A 24541-nucleotide genomic window follows, 5' to 3' on the forward strand; every position below is an offset into this window, starting at 1 on the left:
CATTTTATTTGGATTGCTGTATTGTTGGACTGTTTCATAATGCTGGTCACCGGAAAAGGCAGCATTTTGTTTTGTGTTAGAACACTGGGGTGTGTGGTCTGCCATTCAAGCACACTGTCTTAAAAGTCATCAGCCTGGTCCTTTGCCCCTGCCGTGCCGCCACTTCTGACTGCCCTGTGTTTGAGCAGGGCAGCTCCTTCTAGAGGTGGGCACGCCTCTGTGCCCATGGCTCGCTGCTTAGCATACTGGAGTGCACTGCAGTTTATTACCAGTCTCCGTGAAGCTGATTTCACGTTTCTCTTTTAAGTGTCCTGTAAATAATTAGAAACCAGTAACTCTCTGTTCTGCTAATTGCTGTATTAACGTGGCTGGCACATTGCCTCCTTAAAGCTATTTCATGTACAAAATGTAGTGAGCCTTGATTTTTTTTTTAATTTACATACACTTTTTTTTTTTTAAATAAAACAGTCTTTTTAATTTTACATACCAGTCCCAGTTCTCTCTCCCTTTCCTCCACTTTCACTCCTCTCACCCTCTCCCCACCCCAGCCCCCATCCATTCCTCAGAGGGAAGCCAACAAAGTCTAGCACCGAGGCCCTCCCCCTATATCTAGGCTGAGCAAGGAATCCTTCCATAGGGAATGGGCTCCAAAAAGATAGTTCAAGCACTAGGGATAAATCCTGATCCCATTGCCAGTGGCCCCACAAACTGCCCAAGCCACACAACTCTCACCTGCATTCAGAGGGCCTAGTTTGGTCCTATGCAGGTTTCCCAGCTATCAGTCCAGAGTCAGTGAGTTTCCACTAGCTTGGGTCAGCTGTCTCTGTGGGTTTTCTCACCCTGGTCCTGACCCCTTTGCTCATATTATTGCTCCTCCCTTTCTTCAACTGGACTCTGGGAGCTCAGCACAGTGCTAGCTGTGGACCTCTGCATCTGTGTCCATCAGTTACTGGATGAAAGCTCTATGATGTCAGTTAAGGTAGCAGTCAGTCTGATCGCAGGGGAAGGCCAGTTTGGGCCCCCTCTCAACTATGGCTTAGATTCTTAGCTGGGGTCGTCCTTGTGGATTCCTGGGACTTTCCCTGGTGCCAGTCTCCCGCTAGCGCCATAATGGTGAGCCTTGATCTTGATTATAGGAAAAGGTCAGATCACTCAAAGGTACTCAGATAAAGGAAGAATTGGTTGTATTAAAATTATTTACATAATTTCAAAATACTAATATAGTCTGGGCTTTTTTTCTTCTTCATTTTTCTTTTCTTTTTTGGTTTTTTGAGACAAGGGTATCTCTGTAGCTTTGGAACCTGTCCTGGAACTCGCCCTGTAGAGCCCGAACTTGCAGAGCTCTGCCTGTCTCTGCCTCCTGAGTGCTGGGGTAAAGGCGTGCGCCATCACTACCCCACAGTCTGGACTTTGTAATTTTGATCTGGGATCTGTTGGATGAACAGCTGGTCTGGCAAATGAAGGTTTCTTTAAGTTTTTGTTGTTGTTTCATCATAAAACATTTCTTTTTTTAGGTAGTTTTTATAAAAATGAGCTACATATTTTACACTCTTTTCTGTTTAGAAAAAGAACACAGAGGTGGGAATACACTGCTATGCGGATAGTCCTTGTTTAGAAGGCTTGAACAATTCTAAAAATGAAAAGGAACTTTTTTTCCTCTTAAAAAATTCCCACAGGCCCCAAAGGTCCAGCCCTTGGTACTGTTCTGCTCCCAAGCCTCAAATTTAATAAGGGCTACTTTTGTGTTTTGGTTTGGTTTTGTTTTTCATTAAAAATGACAAAAATCCTTAGACCTGTTTATCTTTGTATCAAGAAACACTAGAATAATATTTAAAAGTACTTGCTGTTTTTTTTTTTTCCACTGTGTGCGTATCTGGGTTGCTTTGTTAAGACTTTGTATGTGCGTTTGTCTGCATGGGTGCATTGTATGTACTGTGTCTGATGCTTCTGGAGAAGAGGGCGCCCTCTGGAGCTGGAGTTAATGCATGGTTGTGAGTCACCATGTGGATACTGGGGGACCAAACCCGGGTCTTCCGCAAGAATGAGTGATCTTAACCGCTCAGCCACCTCTCCAGCCTCTGTTTGTTTTGAGATAAAGTTTTGCTGTGTAAGTCAGTCTGGCCTTTAGCTTAAACTCCTTCTTCCTCAGGGGGGTTATAGTCATGTGCTACCATTTTTAATGTTTTTTTTTTTTTTTTAGTTATCGAAACAGTACTGGTGAAATTCTAAGGTCTGGCTTATGCTTAGGGTCAGAAATGTAGCGCATTGTAGAAGAGTGCAAACCTGAGTTTGCAGAATGGAAGGGTGAAGATTGTGCTAGGTGATGGAGCACAACAGATAAACAATCAAAGAGAGAGACACAATCACATGACAGTTAGCTAATACATTGTATCATTTACTAACATATAACACACACACACACATACACACACTATTTTTCAAGAAAGGATTTCTCTGTATAGCTTTGGAGCCTGTCCTGGAATACATTCTGTAGACCAGGCTGGCCTGAATTTACAGAGCGCTGCCTGCCTCTGCCTCCCAAGTTCTGGGATTAAAGGTGTGCGCCACCACCATCCAGCCATTTATTATAATGTACTTATATATTATATAATATATTTTTATGTATTTATATTATGCATAATTTATATATTTATATATTAAAATTTATACATTCATTATATTATATATTGTATTCATAGATTATAATATATAAAATATAATAATATATTTGTAATTAATGCTTAATAATATTTTTATGAACTGACTGATTATGCTATATAGATTTTCTTGCTGGGGTTGCACCCACAGGTGCATTCGGACTGCACAGCTATTCTGTCACCAAGCTGCTTCTCAGCCTCCCCCGCCACCCCCGGTCGCAGTTGTTTTCTAAATGAGTTCTGCAGAACTCTGCATTCATTCTAGTAGCTTTCCCCAACTTCCTTTGTAAATTGCTATAGGATTCTGTTGCCCCTCCCACATCTCTACTTTGAATGTGAAATTAATGGGGAAAAAATTAACTCCCAAATTTTAAAAATTTTAATTTTAATAGCCCATATGAAATAAATCTGTAGATACTGTATATATCTTTATTTTTTATTTGCTTAAGAAGTGGAGAAATAATCTGCTAACTTATACCACTGGTGCTGATGTCCTGAGGCCTCGCAGGATTGTAAGGCAGAGTGGTAGAATTGTGGAATTCCTTTGGCCTTTGAATATTGAAATGGATTCTCTAAATGAGCATATAAAGTACTGGGCTCCAGTGTGGTACTGTCATCTGTGTGTTTCCTTATACTTTGTTCTAACTCGTCCCCTGCCCAACTGCCCTCCGGCTGGCTCCTGCTTTCCTGTCACTTACACATATATGCAGGCAAAACACAAATAAAATAAACAATGTCTCTGCCCCCCCCCCCACGCCGTGTCTACCACTACTAATGATGGTGATAAAGATGAAGTGGTGTGACTCTTGTAAAAGTTCTGAGTCAGTAAGCGTTGGCAGAATTTATATGAGGCCATTTGATCAAAGTTTTTCAGGCTTTTTCTTTTTAGATGATAGATGAACGTAAAACATTCGCATTGCTTTTTTTCAATTGTCTTATTGCAACTATATCCTCTTAATTTATTTCTGATCACTAAGACTCACTTCACTTCTGAGTGGAGAGGTGAGCGTTTTCTAACCTCTTTAGGTCTTGTGACTTTTGGAAGAACTTGTGGAATTCAGCTGAATGCAATTCCTCATTCGACAGAGTCCCATCAAGAAGCAGACAGAGTGCACAGGCAGCATCCAGAAGGGCTCCAGGGGTGCTGCCTCTGTTGTCTCTCTGAGCACCAGGAGGCATCGCTCACCTGGCACAGATGTGAGAAAATGCATACATAGTGTTGTGGGCTCTTTTAGGTAGATTTAATCATGTGGGCAATCTATTAATCAATCTATATCTCTAGTTATGACTTCTGCCTCATGATTCCAACTCAAACTAGGTTTAGGAACTACAGGACCTCCAGTTTAGAAATTGAAATGATTGCAGTATATGGGATTAAAGGGGACTGTTTCCAGTACTGGCCTCAACTGCTGTGGGGCAGATCCCAAGTCATGATTCACTAACTAAATTTTGAGAATAGAAAATTAGCAAACAAAAGAGTTATCTGAAGTATCCCATAGGAGTGTCTTGTCTGGTAACATATTCTGAATAAGCGAGTCACGCCATCTTTGTTCTTCCTCCCCATCAAGACTGGGCTCCTAAGAATATGCTGATACCACAGTTGCTGAGATAGAGTTTGAGGAGTATTACAACCTTTCAGTTGTAGTTCAGACCGCATATTTTGTTATGATATATTGCTTTCTAGTCATAAAAGTTGACCTGTGTTTAATATGAAAACTGGAAGATATATGAAGCATAGACACCAGCCAGGAATCACCTCCAGACTTGATATGCTTTGTATTATCCTATGCGCAAGCCTATGGTGCAGTGGCACACCTAGGCTGTGGAGAGAAATCTTAGTAGCGTTCACTACATAATCACGTATTGTTTTTCCCTTACACTCTTTGTTTAAGACAGTCAGATGTTGTTTTGCTTTGGTCACACTGTATTATGTCTGCTGATTGATGGTTAGTTTAGTTGGCGATATGTCCTTCTGCCATAACAAATTAGAAAACCAACGTCCTTCTGTACTATTGTACAGTTGTGATTTTTTTTAAAATAGTAAAATAATTATAGCATTTTCTTGTTCCTGCTCCTCTCTTCAAGCCCTCCCATGGCCCTTCTTGCTTCGTAGCCCAGGCTCTTAGCTGTGGCTATCTGGAGATGACTTTTGATGCTGATCCTTCTGCCTACATGCTTAAGTGTTACAGGCATGTGTCTTCATGCCTGGCTCATATAGTGCTGGGGATCCAGTCTGGGGCTTCATGTGTGCTAAATATAAATAAAGCAAGCAGTGTACCAACTGAGCTCTATTTCTAAACCAATGCTAGGTATTCAGATGTAGTCCATCTAGCCACTTAGGTAGACAGGGTTCTTTCTCAGCACATTGTGTTGCTACACACATGGAGAGTTTTGGAAGTCAATTCAGTCACCAAGAGATGTTTGCCACTGACTGTCTTTGTGAGTCATTGTGTAGTCTAGTTCAAACTGTGATGTTCTGAGGGGTGGGTAACTAAAATAAACTCTAGCTTTGTCTGTTGCTAGGTTTATTAATCCACGCCACACTCCTTTTTTTATTTTTTCAGTCCTTAGTAATCCTTCATCATCTAGTTCTTGGAGTAGTTTGTGTAGATGCCTGTGATGCTGGTGCGAACCCAGAGTTTCTTTCCTCGCTATTCTTGACAGTTTTGAGGGTGTACTGTGCAACATGTCAAGGAATTGTTTGTGTATCTGTCCTCTACACATAGGAGACAGTAGTGCCTCTTACTCCCTTTTGGACCCCAAGAATGTCTCTACATTGCTGAATGTCCCCTAGAAGACAGGGTCGTTAGGACTGAGAGTCACAGCTGTCGAGGAATGGTTAATGTAAGTAACTGCCTGGAAAGATAGTGTCTGAAGATATAAGTGGGTGGGTAGATGTGTGTGCGTGTGTGACGAATATTTTTAAAATAACACCATTTAAGTTTCTTCACGAGTTAGTGAACTTTTAACATCTGTAAGTTCTTTTTTGTCTGAGTGTAAGATGGTGACAGTACGAGTCACCTCTGTCAGTCACCCAGGCTCCTAGCCTTGGCCTGGTACAGAATAAGAAGTGTTCAAATGTTTTTCTTGACAAAATTCTCATTGGAGTTAAGGATTCCAGTAATATAAGATGTAGCATTTGGGGCTATTTTTCATGTGTTTAATACAGAATTGCCATTATAAATGGTGTGATAAGTTGTAAAATCCAAAATGGAATAGTGTAGGATGGTGTTTGTTTTATGTCCTTTGCAGAGAACTTGAAAATATATTCTAGATTAATAAAGGATTATACGTCTGTATGTATTATACTTTGTAGTATACCTAATATCAAAATAATTTATGTAAAAACAAGGAATATCTGTGAAGGGAAACAGAACATGTTGCTGTTATTTGCAGAAAATGATTATCTGTAATAGATTGATTTTGCAAGTCTTCCCTACTCTGTAGTGTGCATTCTTAGAGTTGGTAGCCTTTATTTCCATTGGCATGTTAGGAAAAACAGCATGCATTCTAAATAATGAGAAGGGAGGTTCTCAGCTCTCTGTGTATAAGCCTTCCAGGGGGTGGTGCAGAGCTTGGTCTGAATGGTGTCAAGGTCCCACGAGGAAAGTGACAGAATAAAGGAAAGTGGTTGTTGATCTCTTTGGGATTGGAGCTGCTGGCAGTCCTAAGAGACAGGGCTCATGGTGTGGTCTCGTGGTGTGGCCTGGCTGTGGCTGTGTTGGAGGAACTTTTGAGTGACTGAGAATGTCGTTGTGCTGAATGTTCGGGATTCCACCCCTCCTCATTTTGGCTCCAGTATACAGATACGCTTTAACTGTAACTGTTACTTCTAAGCTAAGAGTTCTTTGGAAATTTTTTTTAGACCAAAACTAAGGTAAAGAAGCTTTCATTTCTTGAAAATGAAATTATGCAAAGGCACAGTGAAGTTGTCAATAAAATAATGAGTAATAGCATCATAAATACCTTATCATATAGGAAATGTCCTTGAGAGTTTTATATGAGTCTAGAGGGATGATGCTATGCTCATGAACACTCAGGAGCACTTGCTGCTGTTTCAGAAGACCCGGGTTCGGTTCCCGGCACCCACAGAGCAGTTGTAGTCTAGTTCAGGGAATTCAGCGCCTCCGCGGACTCTAGGCATGTGCGTGCTGCACATACATGCGAGCACATTTAAATTCTCAAATTTTTATTTTTTGGCAGTAAATTCAGTGAAATGCATGACTGTTTTAGACCTTTCCTGTAAGTTTGTTCTGGGTCTGTGAACTCTGTTAAACCTTATTTTTGAGAAGCACAAGTGAAAAGAAAATGATAGAAAAAGCAGGCATGCACTTTGACCTTGGACGTGAGGTCTGTCTGTCCCTTTGCTGAGTGAGTACTGTTACCTGTCTGGTCTTGGGGTCTGGATTCCTTGGTTGCCAGAGGGTCATGGGAAGTGCATGTGAAGGCTTGAGGGCTCCTGTACCGTATCTCATGCTTGCTTCCTCGCCTCTTACTGAGCCACCTTCTCCCAGCTAGCTCTGAGGAGTTCATCTCGACATTGAAGACTTTAGAGTAAGCTTGGAAAGTGTATAGTTATGAATTAAAAACTAGATAGAAAAGAATCTGAAGCAAAGCCAAACAGACAAACATGGTTAGGAAAAAATAGCTCTGAAAATGCATTTCTTGAGACCAAATAGTTGGTCACATTGTCAGGGAGGTAAACTTTCAGGCTCACGTTGTTCCTGGAAACTTACAGGAGTGGACTCGCTTGGCTGTTATAATGTTTGTTTAAATCATTAACGAGCCTCTGACTCACCTATGTCGCTTTTGCCTGAAGAACTTCCCTGTGCTCTCTGGTCTTTTTCTTTTGTACTTTGTCACTCCCAAGTGAGGATAAGCGGGACCCACAGACGACACTCCCGAGCCTGCAGTGGTGAGTGTAGAGTGAGGAGCTCTGAAGCCCCCTACGGGGACAGTTTGCACTGCTAGGTGACAGTGTGGGATAGGGTGGCCACTGCTGGTTCTGGCAGATCCTTACTGTGTGTCTTGCAGCAGTGGCACTTCTGCGTCTCTTGGCCTCTCTCTCTGGAAACTTGTAGGTCTGTTTTCTGAGCCATCCTTTATTACATTCCTTTTCCTGGAAGTTTTTAGGGTGGGGAGGCAAGGGGCAGGGTGAGAGGGTTTAAAAGATGGCTCAGTGATTAAGAGCACTGACCCTTCTTCCAAAGGTTCTGAGTTCAATTCTCAGCAACCACCTGGTGGCTCACACAGCCCTCTATAATGAGATCTGATGCTCTCTTGAGAAAGAGACCTGATCAGTTGTCCTCACCAACTTAGACCATGAAATCCAATATGGACAAGTTCAACAGAACTGCCATATACGGACTGCCCATGCCTGCTTCAGCATTGCCAGGGCATAAATTTCATTCAATTTCACTGCGGTCCTGGAAGCTGAAGAGATGGCTTAGCTGCCCTCAGAAAGAAAGGACTCTGGTTCAGTTCCCAGAACCCACATGGCAACCAACAAGTATTTGTAACTCCAGTTCTAGGGGATCTGTGTCCTCTTCCACCTCTGGGTATGCTGGCACTAGATACATAGAGGTACACACCCATGCACACAGAATACATTTTAACTTAAAAAAGAAACATTGTAGTCCTTTGATTTCAAGTTTATAAAGCTTGTGAGAGATTTTGGAAAGGGAAAGATTTTTTTTTAAAAAATTTGTCCTCATATTGTTCAACTTATCTGTTTGTGAAGTGCTTTTACAGGTTTCTACCTACCAGAGTTGAATAAATGTCTATTAAGAAGAATAAAAGGGTGTGGTCAGAAGGATGGTCAATAGTTAAGAGTACTTGCTGCTCTTACAGAGGACCTGATCTTCCTTCCCAGCATTCATGCTCACTGCTCAACGGCATCCCACGCCCTCCTCCAGCCTCATTGGCTCCTGCATGTGTGTGATGTGTAGAAATCCTGCAAGCTCACATACGTGCAAGTAAATAAATCTTTATCTCCCCTCTGCAAAAAAAGAATGAAATGGAAATCCAGAAGTTTGCTTCTTTTGTTGGTTTAACATTTGTGGAGCTTACTTATCTTAGCTTTTCTAATACTATAGTAAGATACTTTTGTCTGGAGAGATGGTATAGGTAACACGGTGTAGAAAATGCCCATGTTCCATGTTCAGGAAGAGGTTGTTTACTGTCTCCATTTTGACTTTTGAAAAACGATGTCAGGTGGCCCTGAGATTTGCTTGTTTTCCTTGCTTGCACATGAATCTCGGTGTGTGAGCTTTGTGCAAAGACTCACTCATCCTTGAACTCTGTTTCCCTTGTTTGATTGCACATTTTGTGAGTTATGTTGTAAGACATTGTTGCATCTCTCTTAAGATGTTGAAGTGTTATACCAGAATACTGTGTGTTAATGTTTTACATATCCTCAGGTCCCATGATGCATCAGCAGCCTCCTTCTCAGCAGTACAACATGCCACCTGGAGGTGGGCAGCACTACCAAGGACAGCAGCCCCCCATGGGCATGATGGGTCAAGTTAACCAAGGCAACCACATGATGGGCCAGAGACAGATGCCTCCATATAGACCACCGCAGCAGGGTGAGAGGCCATTTGGACCGTTCCTTGCTTAATGTAAATAACAGTAATTGAAAGGCTTTACGTTTTAATGAACTTTTTATCTAGGTAAATCGAGGGCTTTTTTGGATTCCCCTCACACCCCTAAGGTAGCAGGGTTTAGGATGCAGGAGTCTTGAGGCATAGAGGAGCTTCCCAGCACACAGCTTCCTTTTTTCTGGTATTTTCTAGGAAAATATTACATCATAAAGCTTTCTATCAAAATTTACAACAGAAAATGCCTTTTTAAAGAAGCTACTAAATATATGAACAAGAACAAAGCCAGTTTTACAAAATGCTCTAACTAAAGCCAAAAGAAATGAGTTTCCTACCGGCTTCAGCCCCTTCTGAGAGGCTGTTTGTCCGAGTTGGTTTTATTGGATATTATTTGTATGGCCTTATATTGACTTTATAAATGTGATTTGTGGACCTGCTGTGTGTACATGTAAGTGTGTGTGGAAGTCATTAGAGTGTCAGAAGGGCCAGAGCGATGGAGGGTCTGCAGCTGAGGAGTGGTCTCGTAGCATGAGATGGAGGGTCTACAGCTGAGGAGTGGTCTTGTAGCATGGGGTTAGGAAGGACGCCTGTGATGCCGTAGAGAACAAATGATTTACGTCTTGACTGGTTGTGGTTTTTCAGGCCCACCACAGCAGTTCTCAGGCCAGGAAGACTATTATGGGGACCAATACAGTCATGGTGGACAAGGTCCTCCAGAAGGCATGAACCAGCAGTATTACCCTGATGGTAACCTCTCCTAATGCTAACCTCCCGTTTTCTATCCCTGCCCAGTATTGATGTAGACAGCATCTCATAGTTCAATGAGGGTGAAGAAACTACGTCTCGTTTCTTCATTTAGAGACATTTGGGTTTTCTACAGTACCAACAGTGAACGCATTTGTTTGTAATTAATTCAGGGCATATTTGTAGTTATTGTTAGTGCCATCAGGAGGTGCATTCTGTCACTAGAATCTTTTCTCACATAAAATGAGCATCCTTTTATATTTAGGATGGTTCATTTGAACCTGACGTAAACGTTACTGCTTTCTTGCTTGCCTTCTTTCTTTCTTTCTTTCTTTCTTTCTTTCTTTCTTTCTTTCTTTCTTTCTCTCTCTCTCTCTCTCTCTCTCTCTCTCTCTCTCTCTCTCTCTCTCTCTCTCTCTCTCTCTCTCTCTCTCTCTCTCTTTCTCCTCCTCCTCCTTATTCTGCAATATCTTTATAGAGATTTTATTCACATGCTATAAGGTTTCACCCATTAGTTTAAAGATTATGGCTCTGTAGGACTATAGAGGATATAATTCCTGAATATTTTTCATTTTATTTAATGTTACATTCTTGTGAAAGAACTGTAGCTTATGTGTTTGCCTTGAGAAAAGATGTGTTTACAAGAGACAGGCACACAGACTAGTACTGAGCAAACAGGACATTGGGATTTTTAGTTTAATGGCTTCCCCCAACCCTCTTTAAAGGGAAGGTGACTTGTGAGATATTGACTGTACTGAGGAAGAACTACATGCTAAGAAAGTACACAAGTAGATTTCTACTGTGCATTTTAAAAATCTTTTTGTTTGAAAATTTTGTATTTTAATGTTAAAAAATTATCTAAAGATACAGAACTGGTAAAGTGACAGTGGCTGTATTACAGTGATTTGTCTAATACAGTCAAATTATTTGCCAAAATATTGATCTGTATAGTAAATTCCATTGTTATTTTTAATGTACATTATGTGGCAAAGAAATGTTAGGGTAAAATGTTAGGACCCCTTGGCTAGAACCTGATGCAAGCTAGCAAGAAGATGGAGTTTGTTTTGCTGCAAAGGCATTTCCTCTGCCGCCTTTCATCAGCATTTAAAGGATGCAGGGATATCTGCTTTAGACACCGACTGTCACCACAGAGTTCCTGATAAAACAGAGAGAAAAGGCAGGCCTCTGTTGAACTTTATACACAATAAACATTTATTAGTAATGATGATATATCTAGGTAATTCTGGTTAAAACAGTGTGTCTTTATCTCAAATTTTCTTGCCATGAAATAGTCAGAATGTTCTTTTTTCTTCCCTTATTTCTATGTAGATATATTAAGTTTTTTTAATTTAGAAACTTTAATAAGCTAATAGTATGTTTACAGAAAAATTTAAAAGGTGATATTTACCTGGTAAATATAATTAATCTGAGAATAAATTAATTTTTAAATCAACTTTAAAGTACATTTTAAGCAGTTATGTTGAACTTGGTGGTTTTTGGTCTTGAATATTTTCTCAAATGTAAACTTTATCGTATTTTAAACCTTTCTATTCAAAGTAGACACACTACTTTTATAAATATTAAAGCTTAAAAGTTATAATTATTTGTGCTAGTATGTTTTAAATTTAAATGGTTATGTTTTTACAGGTGTGTATAAGTATGTCTTGACATATAGAGTATTCTGTTTATGTCAACAATTGTATTTTCTTAGGCAAAATTGAGTATCTGTTTTCATGTTCAGAAATAATCATGTCCATAAATAACCTGGATGAGTTTTTGCTGAGTTTTTCAGCAAATGGCTAAGCAGTGAACGTTGTGGTCTTGCTCTCGGATTGTAACTGCAAACCCTCAATAAAAGCAGGAGAGCAGCAGTAGACAGTGCTTAAGAGCGGCATGGGCATGACTGGACCCCAGCGGAACTCAGGTCTCTTACAGGCCACTGATTCCAATACTAACATAATGAGTGTAACATTTATCTGTGACTATAGCCCTTCCTCCTAATTACGCATTCTCAGAACATTAGTACTATGTGTTAGTAACTGAAAACATTAGTTCCTATATTTTTTTAAAAGGTGAAATTTAAAAGAATAAGAAAATAGTCTACCAGTGAAAGTTACTGTGTCATAAACTTAAGGTGTTCTCTAACTTAGTAAACAAATTTTATGAACTTTTATATTCAAGATACTCTAGAAATATTTCTTAAGATGCCTAAAATGACAGCATTAAGAAATACATTTTTACTTGGGCTGCACAGGCAAGTGGATCCCTGTGAGTTTGAGGCCAGTCTGGTCTACAGATAGTTCAAAGAAGCCAGGGTGAGAGACACAATCTTAAAGTTCTCTCGTGTCTGAATACTGTGAAAACCACTTGTATTTAATGCAACAAAATGATAGAGTGGGTCACTTCAGCTTCTTTCAGAGGAAACTTAAGGACCTCTTATATAATTTGTGCTTTTTTTAACATAAGCTGTGGAAGTGGTGACCAGCAGAACAGGGGTTTGAAAAATATGATAATTGCATCTTTTGTTCATTCTGATTTAACTTGATGTACTCACAAGTGAGAGGCCTAAATATTCTAGTTTTCTTTTTAAAAATAGAATATAAGGGTTTTCCCCCTCAGTGAGGATTATCAAAGTTAAGAGAACGAGTTTAACATTTCTGAACTGCTGCTCTTTGCTTTGAGAAAGTGTGCACATTATCTCACTGTGAAGCATTCACGTTGGTAAATACTTCTAATGCAATTAAAATTATTTTTTATGTATTTCCATTTCTTTTTCTTTCTTTTCTTCAGTTTTATCTTAAAGTTTAATTGTAGGGTTTTCACTCAGTGGCCATTAACGTTTCTTCCTGTCTCTTGTCGAATTGATGTAGGTCATAGTGATTACGGTTATCAGCAACCGTCGTATCCTGAACAAGGCTACGATAGGCCTTACGAGGATTCCTCACCACATTACTACGAAGGAGGTATCTATATACCTTCACACACGGACACACGCACACCCCTTTCCAGGAACGCAGTTCTTGCGCAGGACAGTGTCCCCCACGCAGAGCTCTTGGAGAGCACTAGTTGCTGGCTGTCTGGAAAGTTGCAGGGTCCCAGAACAACCTTACAGATCCTTAGAACATAACCATGATGTGCCGTTTCTAACAGCAGTAAAAAGACTAAACATTGAGAAATGCTTTTATGCTCCGTGGAAATTTCCTCTTTGAACATAAATCCATCAATCCCCATTCCCCTTACCCCTCGTGTGTGTTTGTACATATGTATTATTTACATCTCAGCATAGTGCCTTTAGGGAACAGCTTGCTGATCTTGTGTAGCTAGTGTGTGCTCTTGTAGCTGTCTTTAATTTTGTCTTTTTTATTTTATTTAGCATAGTCATGATCTTAGGACTGTGATGCTCCAGTAACTGTAATGCTCGTATGGCAGAGGCGCTGAAAGAGCTGCAGTTCAACCTTGCACAGTTGGCTTTAACTGCAGTTTGTTTGGCCGAAATCCTTCTGTTTGGTTTGAGTTTTTTCTTTGTTTTGTTAACTTTTTAAAAATCAATATGGCATTTCATTTTGTTCTTGTATTGTTGGCTGTGCATCTTAGAGGGAAAAACAACAACTTTAATTAGGCAGACTTCTCAGTGCTTTGTTCTCCTCTTCTCCGTTTCTTCTGTAGGAAACTCACAGTACGGCCAACAGCAAGATGCTTATCAAGGACCACCTCCACAGCAAGGGTACCCACCGCAGCAGCAGCAGTACCCAGGGCAGCAGGGCTACCCAGGGCAGCAGCAGGGCTATGGTGAGAACTACTTTATTTTTCTTCCCTACCAAAAAGATGTCATGGTTGTTCTTATAATATACAAGTGGTATTTAACCTCCATTTTATTTTAATTTTTAAGCATTTATTTATTGTTCATGTGTGAATACACGTGAAACAGTGCACTAGAAGTCACAGGACAACCTGTAGGAGTCACTTCTTTCCACCGTATGTGTCCTGGAAATTGAACTCAGGTTATCAGGTCTGGTGACAAATGTCCCTGTCTACTGTGTCATCTCTCTCCAGCCCATTTAATTCTGTACACATTATTTTAGCCCCACCTACTGTTGGGCATTTGTTTTAGACTCTTCCTTTTAAAGGCATGGGGAAATGATTGAGTTGGTAAAAGTATTTACCACATAAGCATGAGGACCTGAGTCAGAACCTCAGCACCCACCTAAGGATACTCATCCTTAGTCGTGGTCCTGGAGAGGCAGGGACAGGGGGGTCCTTTGGGCAGCACTGAATTTTACCCAGTGAATCAGCCAGTGAGAGTCTGTCTCAAAAAAGAAAACAGAGATTTAACATGAGCATCTATATACATGTGAGCACACACCATAGACACAGTCATACAGGTGTTCCTCTTAGGTGAACTAATAATCATTCAGAAACTGCTACAGACTCAAGACAGTTCATTGTTTAACAGTAAGATGACAGTTACTTTAAAAACAAGAATGAATTTGTGGGTCTGTTTGACATGTATGAACAGGAAGCAGCTTTGTATGAGTTTAGATTAATGATAATTAGGTACACAAGTAGCTGTTACTATAAAAATTTCTTTTTTAGTGCAAAGGGAAAGATCACTCAGAATCCATAAAGACAATGTGTCGTTTAGTTAAAGCACTTGACACATCTGAGGGAGTATTTACTAAATGTGTGCATCATACAGAGTATAGGGAGAGTACAGCTGTGCTTCCTGTGCAGAGCTCTGTCCGCTTTCTTTAATTCCTAATACTTTTAATACCGAAAAGTCTATTAGAACATCTGACTTGAAATAATTTTGTTTGATTATCTCTCTGTGTCTTTGACCATTTTGCATGTAGAGAATGAGACGAGAGCATGGTGCACGGCAGCTGCTTGCCAGCGCTAACATGCTCTGCTTGTCTCATGAGTAATGAATTACTTTGGACTATTGGTGTTTTCTATTTTCTGGAACCATCTTTGCTTATGGTGAGAAGGAAGAACCCTACCCGAGGCCGAGATTCTTTTGTCCTCTCAGGGTGTGCGTCAACACTCTGGCATCATGACTTTCCCGGGAAGATAAGTCTAGACAGATATGTTGAGAAGTAGTTGTTCATGGCTTTCTTCTGTTCCCAAGACCTTTCTTGCCTCTCCTAAATGGCATTTCCTTTTCATGACTTTTGTATGTCAAATCAATTTTAGTGAAATTGCATGAAAACAACTTTGATGTCATTAAATAAGCTAAATATACAGGCTTGTGAAAAATAGTTTTTACTGGAAGAAGACAGAAAAATTATCATTAAATACTATTTGTTGAATACCAAGAATCCTAAAGGAGACCTTCCCATCATGCTTCTTTATAGGCCTCTCTTGTCGAACTCTCTTCTAATTTAGAGTTCATAATTGAATATACGAGCCGGGCAGTGGTGGTGCACACCTTTAATCCCAGCACTGGGGAGACAGAGGCAGGCGGATCTCTGTGAGTTCAAGGCCAGCCTGGTCTACAAGAGCTAGTTCCAAGGCAGGCTCAAAAGCTACAGAGAAATCCTGTCTCGGAAAAAAAAATTGAATATGCAATAATCTGGTATAATTTACTTGAGGTTAAAAATTGATTATCCTCTTCTGAGATTCTCTGCAGTCACTGTTTTTATGGTGGGTGTGAAGTGGCTGTGGGAGAAGACATTGAAGTGCCCAAGCTGTCAGCTTCTGCTTGAGAAAACAATCTCCCGGTTGTCTGTCACCACCAGTCTCTAAAGTAGGAGTGCCTGCGTAGCAGGCGGAGCAGCCCCTTGCCGTTTCTGGGTCTTAGCATTGGTTTATGGGTAAAGTTAAGGTGTTAACAGTGATTGCTTCTCAGAGTGTAATTTAAGATTTATTTAGTTGTATTGCATGGGGATGAGTGTTTTGCCTGCATGTATGAATGTGCATTACGTGTGTGTGGTGTTTCAGGAGGTTAGAAGGGGCCTTGGGATCCCTTGGAACTGGAGTTAGAGACAATTGTGAGCTGCCATGTGGGTTCTGGAAAAAAAAAACCGTGTCTTCTTCAAGAGCAGCAGTGCTCTGAACCGCTGAGTTGTATCCCCAGCCCTCAGAGTGTGGATTTTCAGTCAACATTTAATATATATATATATATATATATATATATATATATATATATATATATATATATAGAGAGAGAGAGAGAGAGAGAGAGAGAGAGAGAGAGAGAGAGAGAGCGCTTGTAGCTTTTGGAGTCATTTGGTTTTGTTTTAAAATACTATGGAGATAAGTTTACTAATAATGGTATAATCCTGACTTCAAATGTAAATTTAGTAACACAGTTAGAAATGTCATTAATTCCCCAACTTTATTCATAAATTATGTCATTATTTGGACCTGCTTCTTGGTTATACTGGCTGACTCACGGATAGAAGCAGAGGTGAGCTTTGCTGTTATCACGAGTCGCCCTGGCCTTATTGCTTCTTGAGTCTGTCCTACCAGCTCCCAGTGCACATTTAGTGCCTCGCGGATTCCTAGTGTTTCACCTCCCGTCATTGACGTGGATTCCAGTGTTTCACCTCCCGTCATTGACGTGGATTCCAGTGTTTCACCTCCTGTCATTGACTGGGATTCCAGTGTTTCACCTCCATCTTTGACTGGGATTCCAGTGTTTCACCTCCTGTCATTGACTGGGATTCCAGTGTTTCACCTCCTGTCATTGACTGGGATTCCAGTGTTTCACTTCCTGTCATTGACTGGGATTCCAGTGTTTCACCTCCTGTCATTGACTGGGATTCCAGTGTTTCACCTCCTGTCATTGACTGGGATTCCAGTGTTTCACCTCCTGTCATTGACTGGGATTCCAGTGTTTCACTTCCTGTCATTGACTGGGATTCCAGTGTTTCACCTCCTGTCATTGACTGGGATTCCAGTGTTTTACCTCCTGTCATTGACTGGGATTCCAGTGTTTCACCTCCATCTTTGACTGGGATTCCAGTGTTTCACCTCTTGTTATTGACGCGGATCCCATTGTTTCACCTCCCGTCATTAATGCAGATTCCAGTGTTTGACCTCCTGTCAGTGACGTGTCTTTCCAGTATTTCACTTCTACTACAACCATTAACCTTGTTCAAGGTGCCAAACTGTCCTTTTTAGTTTAGACACAGAATGTAGTAACATCTTATTTGAAATCTTCCCTGAAATTGTAGAGGATTACATACATGTAGCCAAGACACCCACAGACCCAATATAAGTCAAAATAAAGAAAGAAATGAAATGAAACTTCTGCCGTCTCCTCTAACCCTGCTCTGCTCAGCGTCTGTTGGTGTTACTGTCTTGCAGGTCCTTCCCAGGGTGGTCCAGGTCCTCAATATCCTAATTATCCTCAGGGTCAAGGTCAGCAGTATGGGGGCTACAGAGCAGCACAGCCGGGACCACCGCAGCCACCCCAGCAGAGGCCTTATGGGTACGACCAGGTAAGTTAGGTGCCCCCCGCGCCCGTGGAGCCACCATATTGCTCCTCATCGCCATGGACTTGCGTTGTTTGTTTTACTGATTTTTGAGTCAAGATTTCACTGTTGCCCAAACTGGTTTTGAACTCATGATCCACCAGTCCCAGCCTCCAGGAAGTGGAATTTCAGGCAAGAGTTATCAAGCCCCCTTCTCTTGTTTGCTAGTCACTATCCCACTCCAAATAGTATAACTACTTTAAAATATTTTGGAATGACAGTACTGTTCAATAGCATTTCCTCTTACTTGTGAAACAACTTGAAATAAGGTACCAGCTCATTGTTCTTGGGCGCACTGTCTGAGTATTTCCCTGCTGTCTCCCATATTGTTGAGAGTGCATTTGGCTCAGGCCTTTCTCAGCTCTGTGCAGCTCCCCTGGCACACCCTTGCTGTCAGAGCTCTTGCATTTGAATGTATCTGCTTAGTCCTTCCACGTGTGTCTGTCAGCACGTCTTCTTCTCTACCCTTGGATTTCAAATGTTGAATGCATCTTACTATGGAACCTAGTAGCACTCATCCAAGTTCTCCTCTTTTCAGTCAAACTTCTAAGACCTGTAATGTGTGCCACAGGCACTCAGGAATGCCCTGTTCTCACTCTCTTTTATTGCGGGAATGATTTATTGGCTATTGAATGCTTCAGATTTGTGCATGGGTTTTCAGTGAGGATGTTTTGATAGATTCCCAACTTGTAAGGTACTAAATAGGGAGTTTAGAACATGGAATTGTATATAGTTATAAAGGAGGGCTCTGAGGCCTGTATAGATGTTCTCATCCAAGGGACAGCCCAGATGCTGCATTAACTAACGTTAGAACTACAAGCGGTGGGTGCTTCCTGCCCTCCGTCATGCCTGCAGCCCCCTTGTACACTTGCCTGCAGCCCCTCTTGTCTTTCAAGTAAAGACAAGAGTACAAGAGACTGACACACAGGGTAAGGGTGCATAAGCCGTGCCTGCTTCTAAGCAGAGGAGGGTTAGGGGAGAGGGCAGAAGTTAAGTTTCGTTTCATTTATTTATTTGTTTGTTTGTTTGTTTATGTTGTGTCTGTGGGTGTTTTGCCCACATGTATGTCTGTGCACTGTTTGTATGCAGTGCCTGTGAAGGTCAGAAGAGGGCACTGGTTCTCTAGAGTTGCCCTTGTTAGGTCTTTAGTCACTCTCCTACTTCTGCTACTGCAGCTCTTCCTTCTTAGTCCATTGGAATTGCTAGATGAGAGAGCTTAGGTATTTCATAAATCATTGAGCAGTCCTACACAGAACTCCTGTTGATCTGTGACTTGCTAGATTAGAATGCTTAGGGATCTATGTAAGTCACTGAGCAATACTATACCTATTGATCTGCTGGGTTTTTTAAATTTGCGTGTGGTATGCATTTGTGTGTGTCCATATACTGGGGCAGGGTCTTTCACGTGAACCCAGCGCACTCCGGTTCCTCTGTCTAGGTAGCCAGCTTGCTGTAGGACCCTTTGTTCCTTGGGTTCTAGGGTTCCAGGTGTGCGGCCGTGCCTGTCCAGCATCTGGTCTGTTTATTTTTGAGAATGGGTGAAAGAATGAAAACCAAAGCAAATTCTTCAGCCCTGTAGTGATATAATCGTCATGGCAGTTTGTACGGCTCGGACAGATAAATTTACAGTGGGGAATTGAGAGTGAACACTCCTCGGAGCATTCACGTTTTCGTCTCTGTAACCAGGACTTGGGGTGACAGCCCTGGCTCATCTTCAGCATATGCACCGCTCTCTGGTAAACTGAACGTTGAGCTGAGCAACAAATCTCATAGCCTTTTTGTAAGACTGTATCTAGTAGCTAACTATTTTTTAAAACCTTCTCCTTTTCAAGTCAGCACTCCACTGCCACCCATTTGGCCCCTGGGTCTGTCCTTCCTGGCTTAGATTCCATCCTGCTGTTCCCCACATAGGACCAGGAGTGATCTTTTCATAACAGCAGCCATGTTCTGACACCTTCCCTCAGGGGTGGTTTCAATCTCATGGAGGCCTCAGGAAAGATGACTTCTTTTCTGTCTCCTGCCATATAGTTCAGCACTGTGTATTTACATCATGGGTTATTCCCTCCCTCCATTGGCCTCTTGCTTCTCTAACATGCATCAGGCCACCCCAGAGCCCTTTTGTTTGCAGTTCCCTCTGTCTGAAGCTGTGTCCTTCCCAACTTGCTTTGATATATGGCTGCAGTAGCAAACGCTGGTCACTGAATTACTTGGTCTTCCTTTCTCTATTTTGAAATAGTGAGGGTATTGACTGATGCCTCTAATCTGAGCACTAGGGAGATTGAGACAATGGATCATGACTTCAAGGTCATCTTTGGGTACATAGTGAGTTGGGGGTCTGTTCTACATTAGACTGTTTCAGAAAACACAAAGTAGCTTTCTTGAGGTTTAATTTACATAATTTACATTTAACAAACAATACATTTACGTTGTATAGTTTAATGTATTTTAACTGTATATGCCTATGAAGTCATCATCAAAACCAAAATAATGAAGTATTCAACATGCCCCACAGTTCCTGTGCCACCTTTGAAACGCCCGCTGCATTCATCCCTCCCTGGATGTCACTGATAGGCTTCTCCTCACTATAGAAAAGAATAGTTTAGACATTACCTGACTTCTTTACTTTTTTATGTATTTTAAGTTTATTTATTGTGCATGTTTGTGTGTGTGTGTGTGTGTGTGTGTGTGTGTGTGTGTGTGCGTGCGCGCGCGCGCATGCTCCAGCAACAGTGTGTGGAGGTCAGAGGACAGCCAGTGGTAGTTGGTTCTTCCTTCTGGGGGTCCTGGAGACTGAACACAGTCATCACACTTGGCAGCAGTACCACCTGCTAAGCCACTTTGCAAACTGAGTTGATTTATTTGCCATAATTGTTTTGATATTTGTTCATATTGTGATTATAAGCAATTCTTTATAGCTAGCTAGTATTCTGTGATAAGGCTTTCTATCCAGTTTCAGCTAAAGTACCTGAACAGCCAGGTATTTTTCATCTAAATCCTAAGTGTGGAAGGCACATGGTGGATGTGTGCTGGACTATGGCCCTCCTTCTGTACTTGCAGCCTGGAAGTCTAGATAGTTACCAGGTGACGACAGCTCAGTGTGATGCCTTCCTAGAATTTACATTGAGGCAGGAGAGAGCATTGGAAACGCTGTTGAAAAAGCCTAGCCCTTTTCCAATCGAGATAGGTTTGCTTCCTGGGCTGTGCCCAACAGTCACACAGAACACAAGAAGCCTTTGGATTCAGGACCACTTCACCGACAGTAGAGGACAGCGGTGTCAGAACGAAGAACAAATTAGATGAGCCCTCTGGAAACTGTTAGTGAACGTAGCAGAAATAAGTGAGAGAGGTGTCTTCCTAGATAGAAAAGGAACTCCCTAAAAATTAGTGTAAATGAAAACCTTGTTATACATTTACTGATGTGTGCATGCTCACATGTGCACACTGGCAATGTGGCACACCTGTGGTAATCAGATCATTGTGGGTTGTTCTCTCCTTCCAACTCTGGATCCTGAACTCAGTGTTCAGGCTCCTTTTTAGCGACTTGTGCACAGTGTACTTCCATCAGTAGCATCTCCCTGCACACATGCACAGGGAACTTGTGCACAGTGTACTAACATCATTAGCATCTCCCTGCACACACGCACAGGGGACTTTTCCCACCAGTGTTGATATTGGGTGTGTTACAGTTAATCAATTAACAAGTTAACCTACTTATTTTGAAAAAAGGTGTCACTATGTTCATGCTCTCAAACTTCTAGGCTGAAGCAGCCCTCTTTGGCCTCCGTAGTGGCTTGGGCTGCAGGCATAAACCATAGCACTCTGCTCATTGCGAAAGCCCTTTCTTGTGTCCTTGTTAGGGTCATAGCAAAGAGGTAGGAGTAGTGTAGTCCTGACAGAACTAGAGACCTAGTTGTGAGCTGGAGATGTCGCTCATCATACTTTCTCAGTTCATGGGTGAGAGAAACTGAGTCTTGGAGTCTTTTTTTTTTTTTTTTTTTTTTTTTTTTTTTCGAGACAGGGTTTCTCTGTAGTTCCAGGACAGTCTTGGAGTCTTTTTAACAAGGATAAAGGGAGTAGCAGAGTTAGAACTTGAATTCAGTGTTGGGCTCAGGTTCTGTAACATAGGGCAGGACACCAGCGATTACCCTTTAAATTTTTTTAATTTTTAGTTATGTATATTCATGCATGTCTATGCGGGGGGTCTATGTGTTTCTCACAGAAACTAGAAACTCTTTATTTTGACTCCACTGGCCATTAGATCCACCTGCTCTTCCCCGCCCCCATCCTAGGGTTACAAGCGTGTGCTACCAGGTCTGGCTTTGAAGTACTACTCCTTTCTGTAATTTAGGCTGTAGAGTCCATTTGTAGTTGAATGTATCAGGAGAATTAGAGTGATAACACCTAATACATAAACGCTTGGAATTTTTGGATGTATAGTTGCTTTCCTGATATGATGACATTGAAATTACATTTGTAATATCTTGTCTTAAGCTAACTTAAGTCCAGGTCTTAATCTAATTCTATTTTTAAATTTATCTTTTAGGGACAGTATGGAAATTACCAGCAGTGAAGATGTCCTTACATTCCAGGCAGTCTCTGTCAGCAGCCATAGTATCGTACGTCTGCACTGTGGACACCTGTGAAGGCTCCTTCCATTCCGCTGCCTAGCTTTTGGGAAAATCTTTGGATAAGTGGCTGCCTTATCCCCAAGTAGCCTTTGTGGGTTAGTTTGTAAAGGCTTTGGTAGCTACCAGATACACCTGATTTCACATTTCCACTCTAGATGGCAACATTGGACAGAAAATGCAGCAACATAAAGTCATTTGCAGCGACTTCGGAACTGTTCCAGATGGACTGTCGCAGGCTGAAGGTGTCAACGGCTTTGTATGTTTACGAAGGTCAAGGGGGTTTCATACTTTTCCACAGATTATTTTGTAAGGGGGGGAATGTACACTTTTTACAGCAGCAATATTTTGTATATTATGTTTATTTCATGTGATGAATATGCAAGGCGGTACACTACGCACTGGGCAGAATCAGAAACCCTGTTAATGTGGAGTGCGGTAGATGCTTGGTGGCTGTGGTGTTCTGTAAGACACAGGTGAGGGAGAAGACAGACGCACACCACATTACTGTTAGGTCTTAGAGGAAGTGCGCATCTCTCTTATATACCAGAATTGCAAGGGCACTGGGATACAGTTTTTGAGTACAAAGACAATTTTTTAAAAGCCTTCCAGTTTTGTGCATTAAAACCTTTTTGTAAAGATGACTTATAATACTGTTTGAAAATGCAAGGCAATAATTATGTTGCATCTGTGAGTGTTGGCAGGTTCGTGTCAATGAAGTACGAAGCCTCTCAAACAGCAATAATTGAAAAGGAGAAAGCATTGGTCTTTACCTTGTTTGAGCAATCAGGGAGCTTAGTGAGTACCGTCAACACTTTCTAACCACACCAAAGAGGACTCGGTGTTGATCTCATCATACTGTTTTTTTAAACATTAGTATAATTGGTTCATGGCACAGAATAAGAGTCCAGGAGACTTTACACACTTGTATTTTAACTTTCTTAATTGGGTATAAGTAAAGGGCATCTTCACGTTCCTATCTCTTCCTCTTAGTTACTGTAACAGGAAAATGCGTTTGATGGGGCATTTCTTAATCTGTATGGAAAGCCTTGAGGTTGCATTTTACGGTTCCTTGTTTTTAAGCATGACATACATAATCATTCTTTGAGACTGATTGTGTTAGCTGATTCGGGACATTGCACTGACAGGAAAGCATGCACTGAGAGATTTCTAAACACATCTGTTTGAGCAGACTTTGAAAGCATCTAGCCCAAAGGTAAGTTGTATGTCCTCACAGTTGTCTGTATCCAGGGAATAGAACATACTCTTTCTAATTGAGTTAGATTTTGCCACTTCTGGCTGGAAACAGAACAGAAGGGTGCTGTAAATTCAAAGATGCCAAGTACACTGTTCTCAGCATACTGTAATCAAAGGAGGGGTTTCTCCGTATCTGTGTGAGTGCGTGTGTGTTTCAAGGTCAGAATAACTTGGTCAGTAGGAAATAGGCATCACATCTGCACGGATAAGGCATGGAAGCCTTATTGTGATTGAAATGCTTATAGGTTCTTGTGCCAGGTTCTCCACCACTGTGTACTTTGTTGCTATTTAAAACTGTATCAACTCTAACGAAAGAATAAATTATTTGTGATTTTAATTTTCTCATTTGTTTCTTTAAATTAGATCTCTTTGACTCTACCATTTTGTCTGGAGACCATACTCTGGGTTTTATGTGAGTTAGTCCAGTACAGATAGACTGTATTTGTATTCTAGGACTGGATCAAAATTCTCTTGCCATGCCCAAGTTAATTAGAATTAACTGTTCAGTAATCAGCGTGTTGTGTAGGCTGTTTGTTGCAGAATTCTTTCTCTGAAAATGAAGTCCATGAGGCTATAATCAAGATGACTGAATTAGATAAATGAGTTGAGGAGACAAAATTGTGCTGATCCCAACCTGGTGGAGATACGTTATCTCATTTGAAATGAGCTCAACTGACATTAAGAAATAATTTGTCTTGCCATCCCATCTTCTGTTGTCTTATTCTCCTTTAATGGAAACTAAAATTGCAATTTTAATAAGCAGAATTTCCTCCAGGACTTTCCTCCTGGAGACTGGTGCATTTGCAAGGCTTAATTGTTTTATACCAGTCCTGTTTCGTACAAGTTGTTAATCGGTGGTGACAGAGATTACCTAACTCCTTTGGCACCTGGTAGAACAATAGCTTCACCAGTAGCTCTCCTACCAAAGTTGACATTTTCATACAGAAAAAAGCCAAAGTTTCATATTATCTAGTGAATAAATATTATAGCATCCCTTAAAATGCAAACAAGAGTAGTGTGGTTATTGATAAGGCTTTTTAGACATCAGTGTGCTGGTTCCATTGTGTGCAACTGTTGGTCTTATTCTCGAGCTCCGTTTGGTGCACACTGGGCTTTAGTGACTTTTCAGGGCAGAGTGCAGTCAGGTCACATGCTCCTGTGTGCGGTGGCCGAGTTCATCTTGC

At 41.2% G+C, this 24541-nt stretch overlaps 1 protein-coding gene across 2 annotated transcripts in view; it reads left to right on the forward strand.

The window, feature by feature from the left end:
• Ss18 (SS18 subunit of BAF chromatin remodeling complex) overlaps nucleotides 1–23694 on the forward strand; it is a 61007-nt gene extending 37313 nt beyond the window's left edge. Inside the window, exons 6-11 of one of the 2 annotated variants that reach the window (XM_038330276.1) lie at nucleotides 9077–9244; nucleotides 9899–10003; nucleotides 12871–12963; nucleotides 13667–13789; nucleotides 17309–17442; nucleotides 22019–23694. In XM_038330276.1, coding sequence (XP_038186204.1) covers nucleotides 9077–9244; nucleotides 9899–10003; nucleotides 12871–12963; nucleotides 13667–13789; nucleotides 17309–17442; nucleotides 22019–22045 — 650 coding nt within the window. In that variant the 3' untranslated portion in view covers nucleotides 22046–23694. The remainder of the gene's footprint in view (nucleotides 1–9076; nucleotides 9245–9898; nucleotides 10004–12870; nucleotides 12964–13666; nucleotides 13790–17308; nucleotides 17443–22018) is intronic. The other variant, XM_038330277.1, reaches the window with a different exon arrangement.
• The last annotated feature ends 847 nt before the right edge of the window (nucleotides 23695–24541 follow it).

Source organism: Arvicola amphibius, chromosome 5 (assembly GCF_903992535.2).
Source record: "Arvicola amphibius chromosome 5, mArvAmp1.2, whole genome shotgun sequence".
Taxonomy (NCBI): Eukaryota; Metazoa; Chordata; class Mammalia; order Rodentia; family Cricetidae; genus Arvicola; species Arvicola amphibius.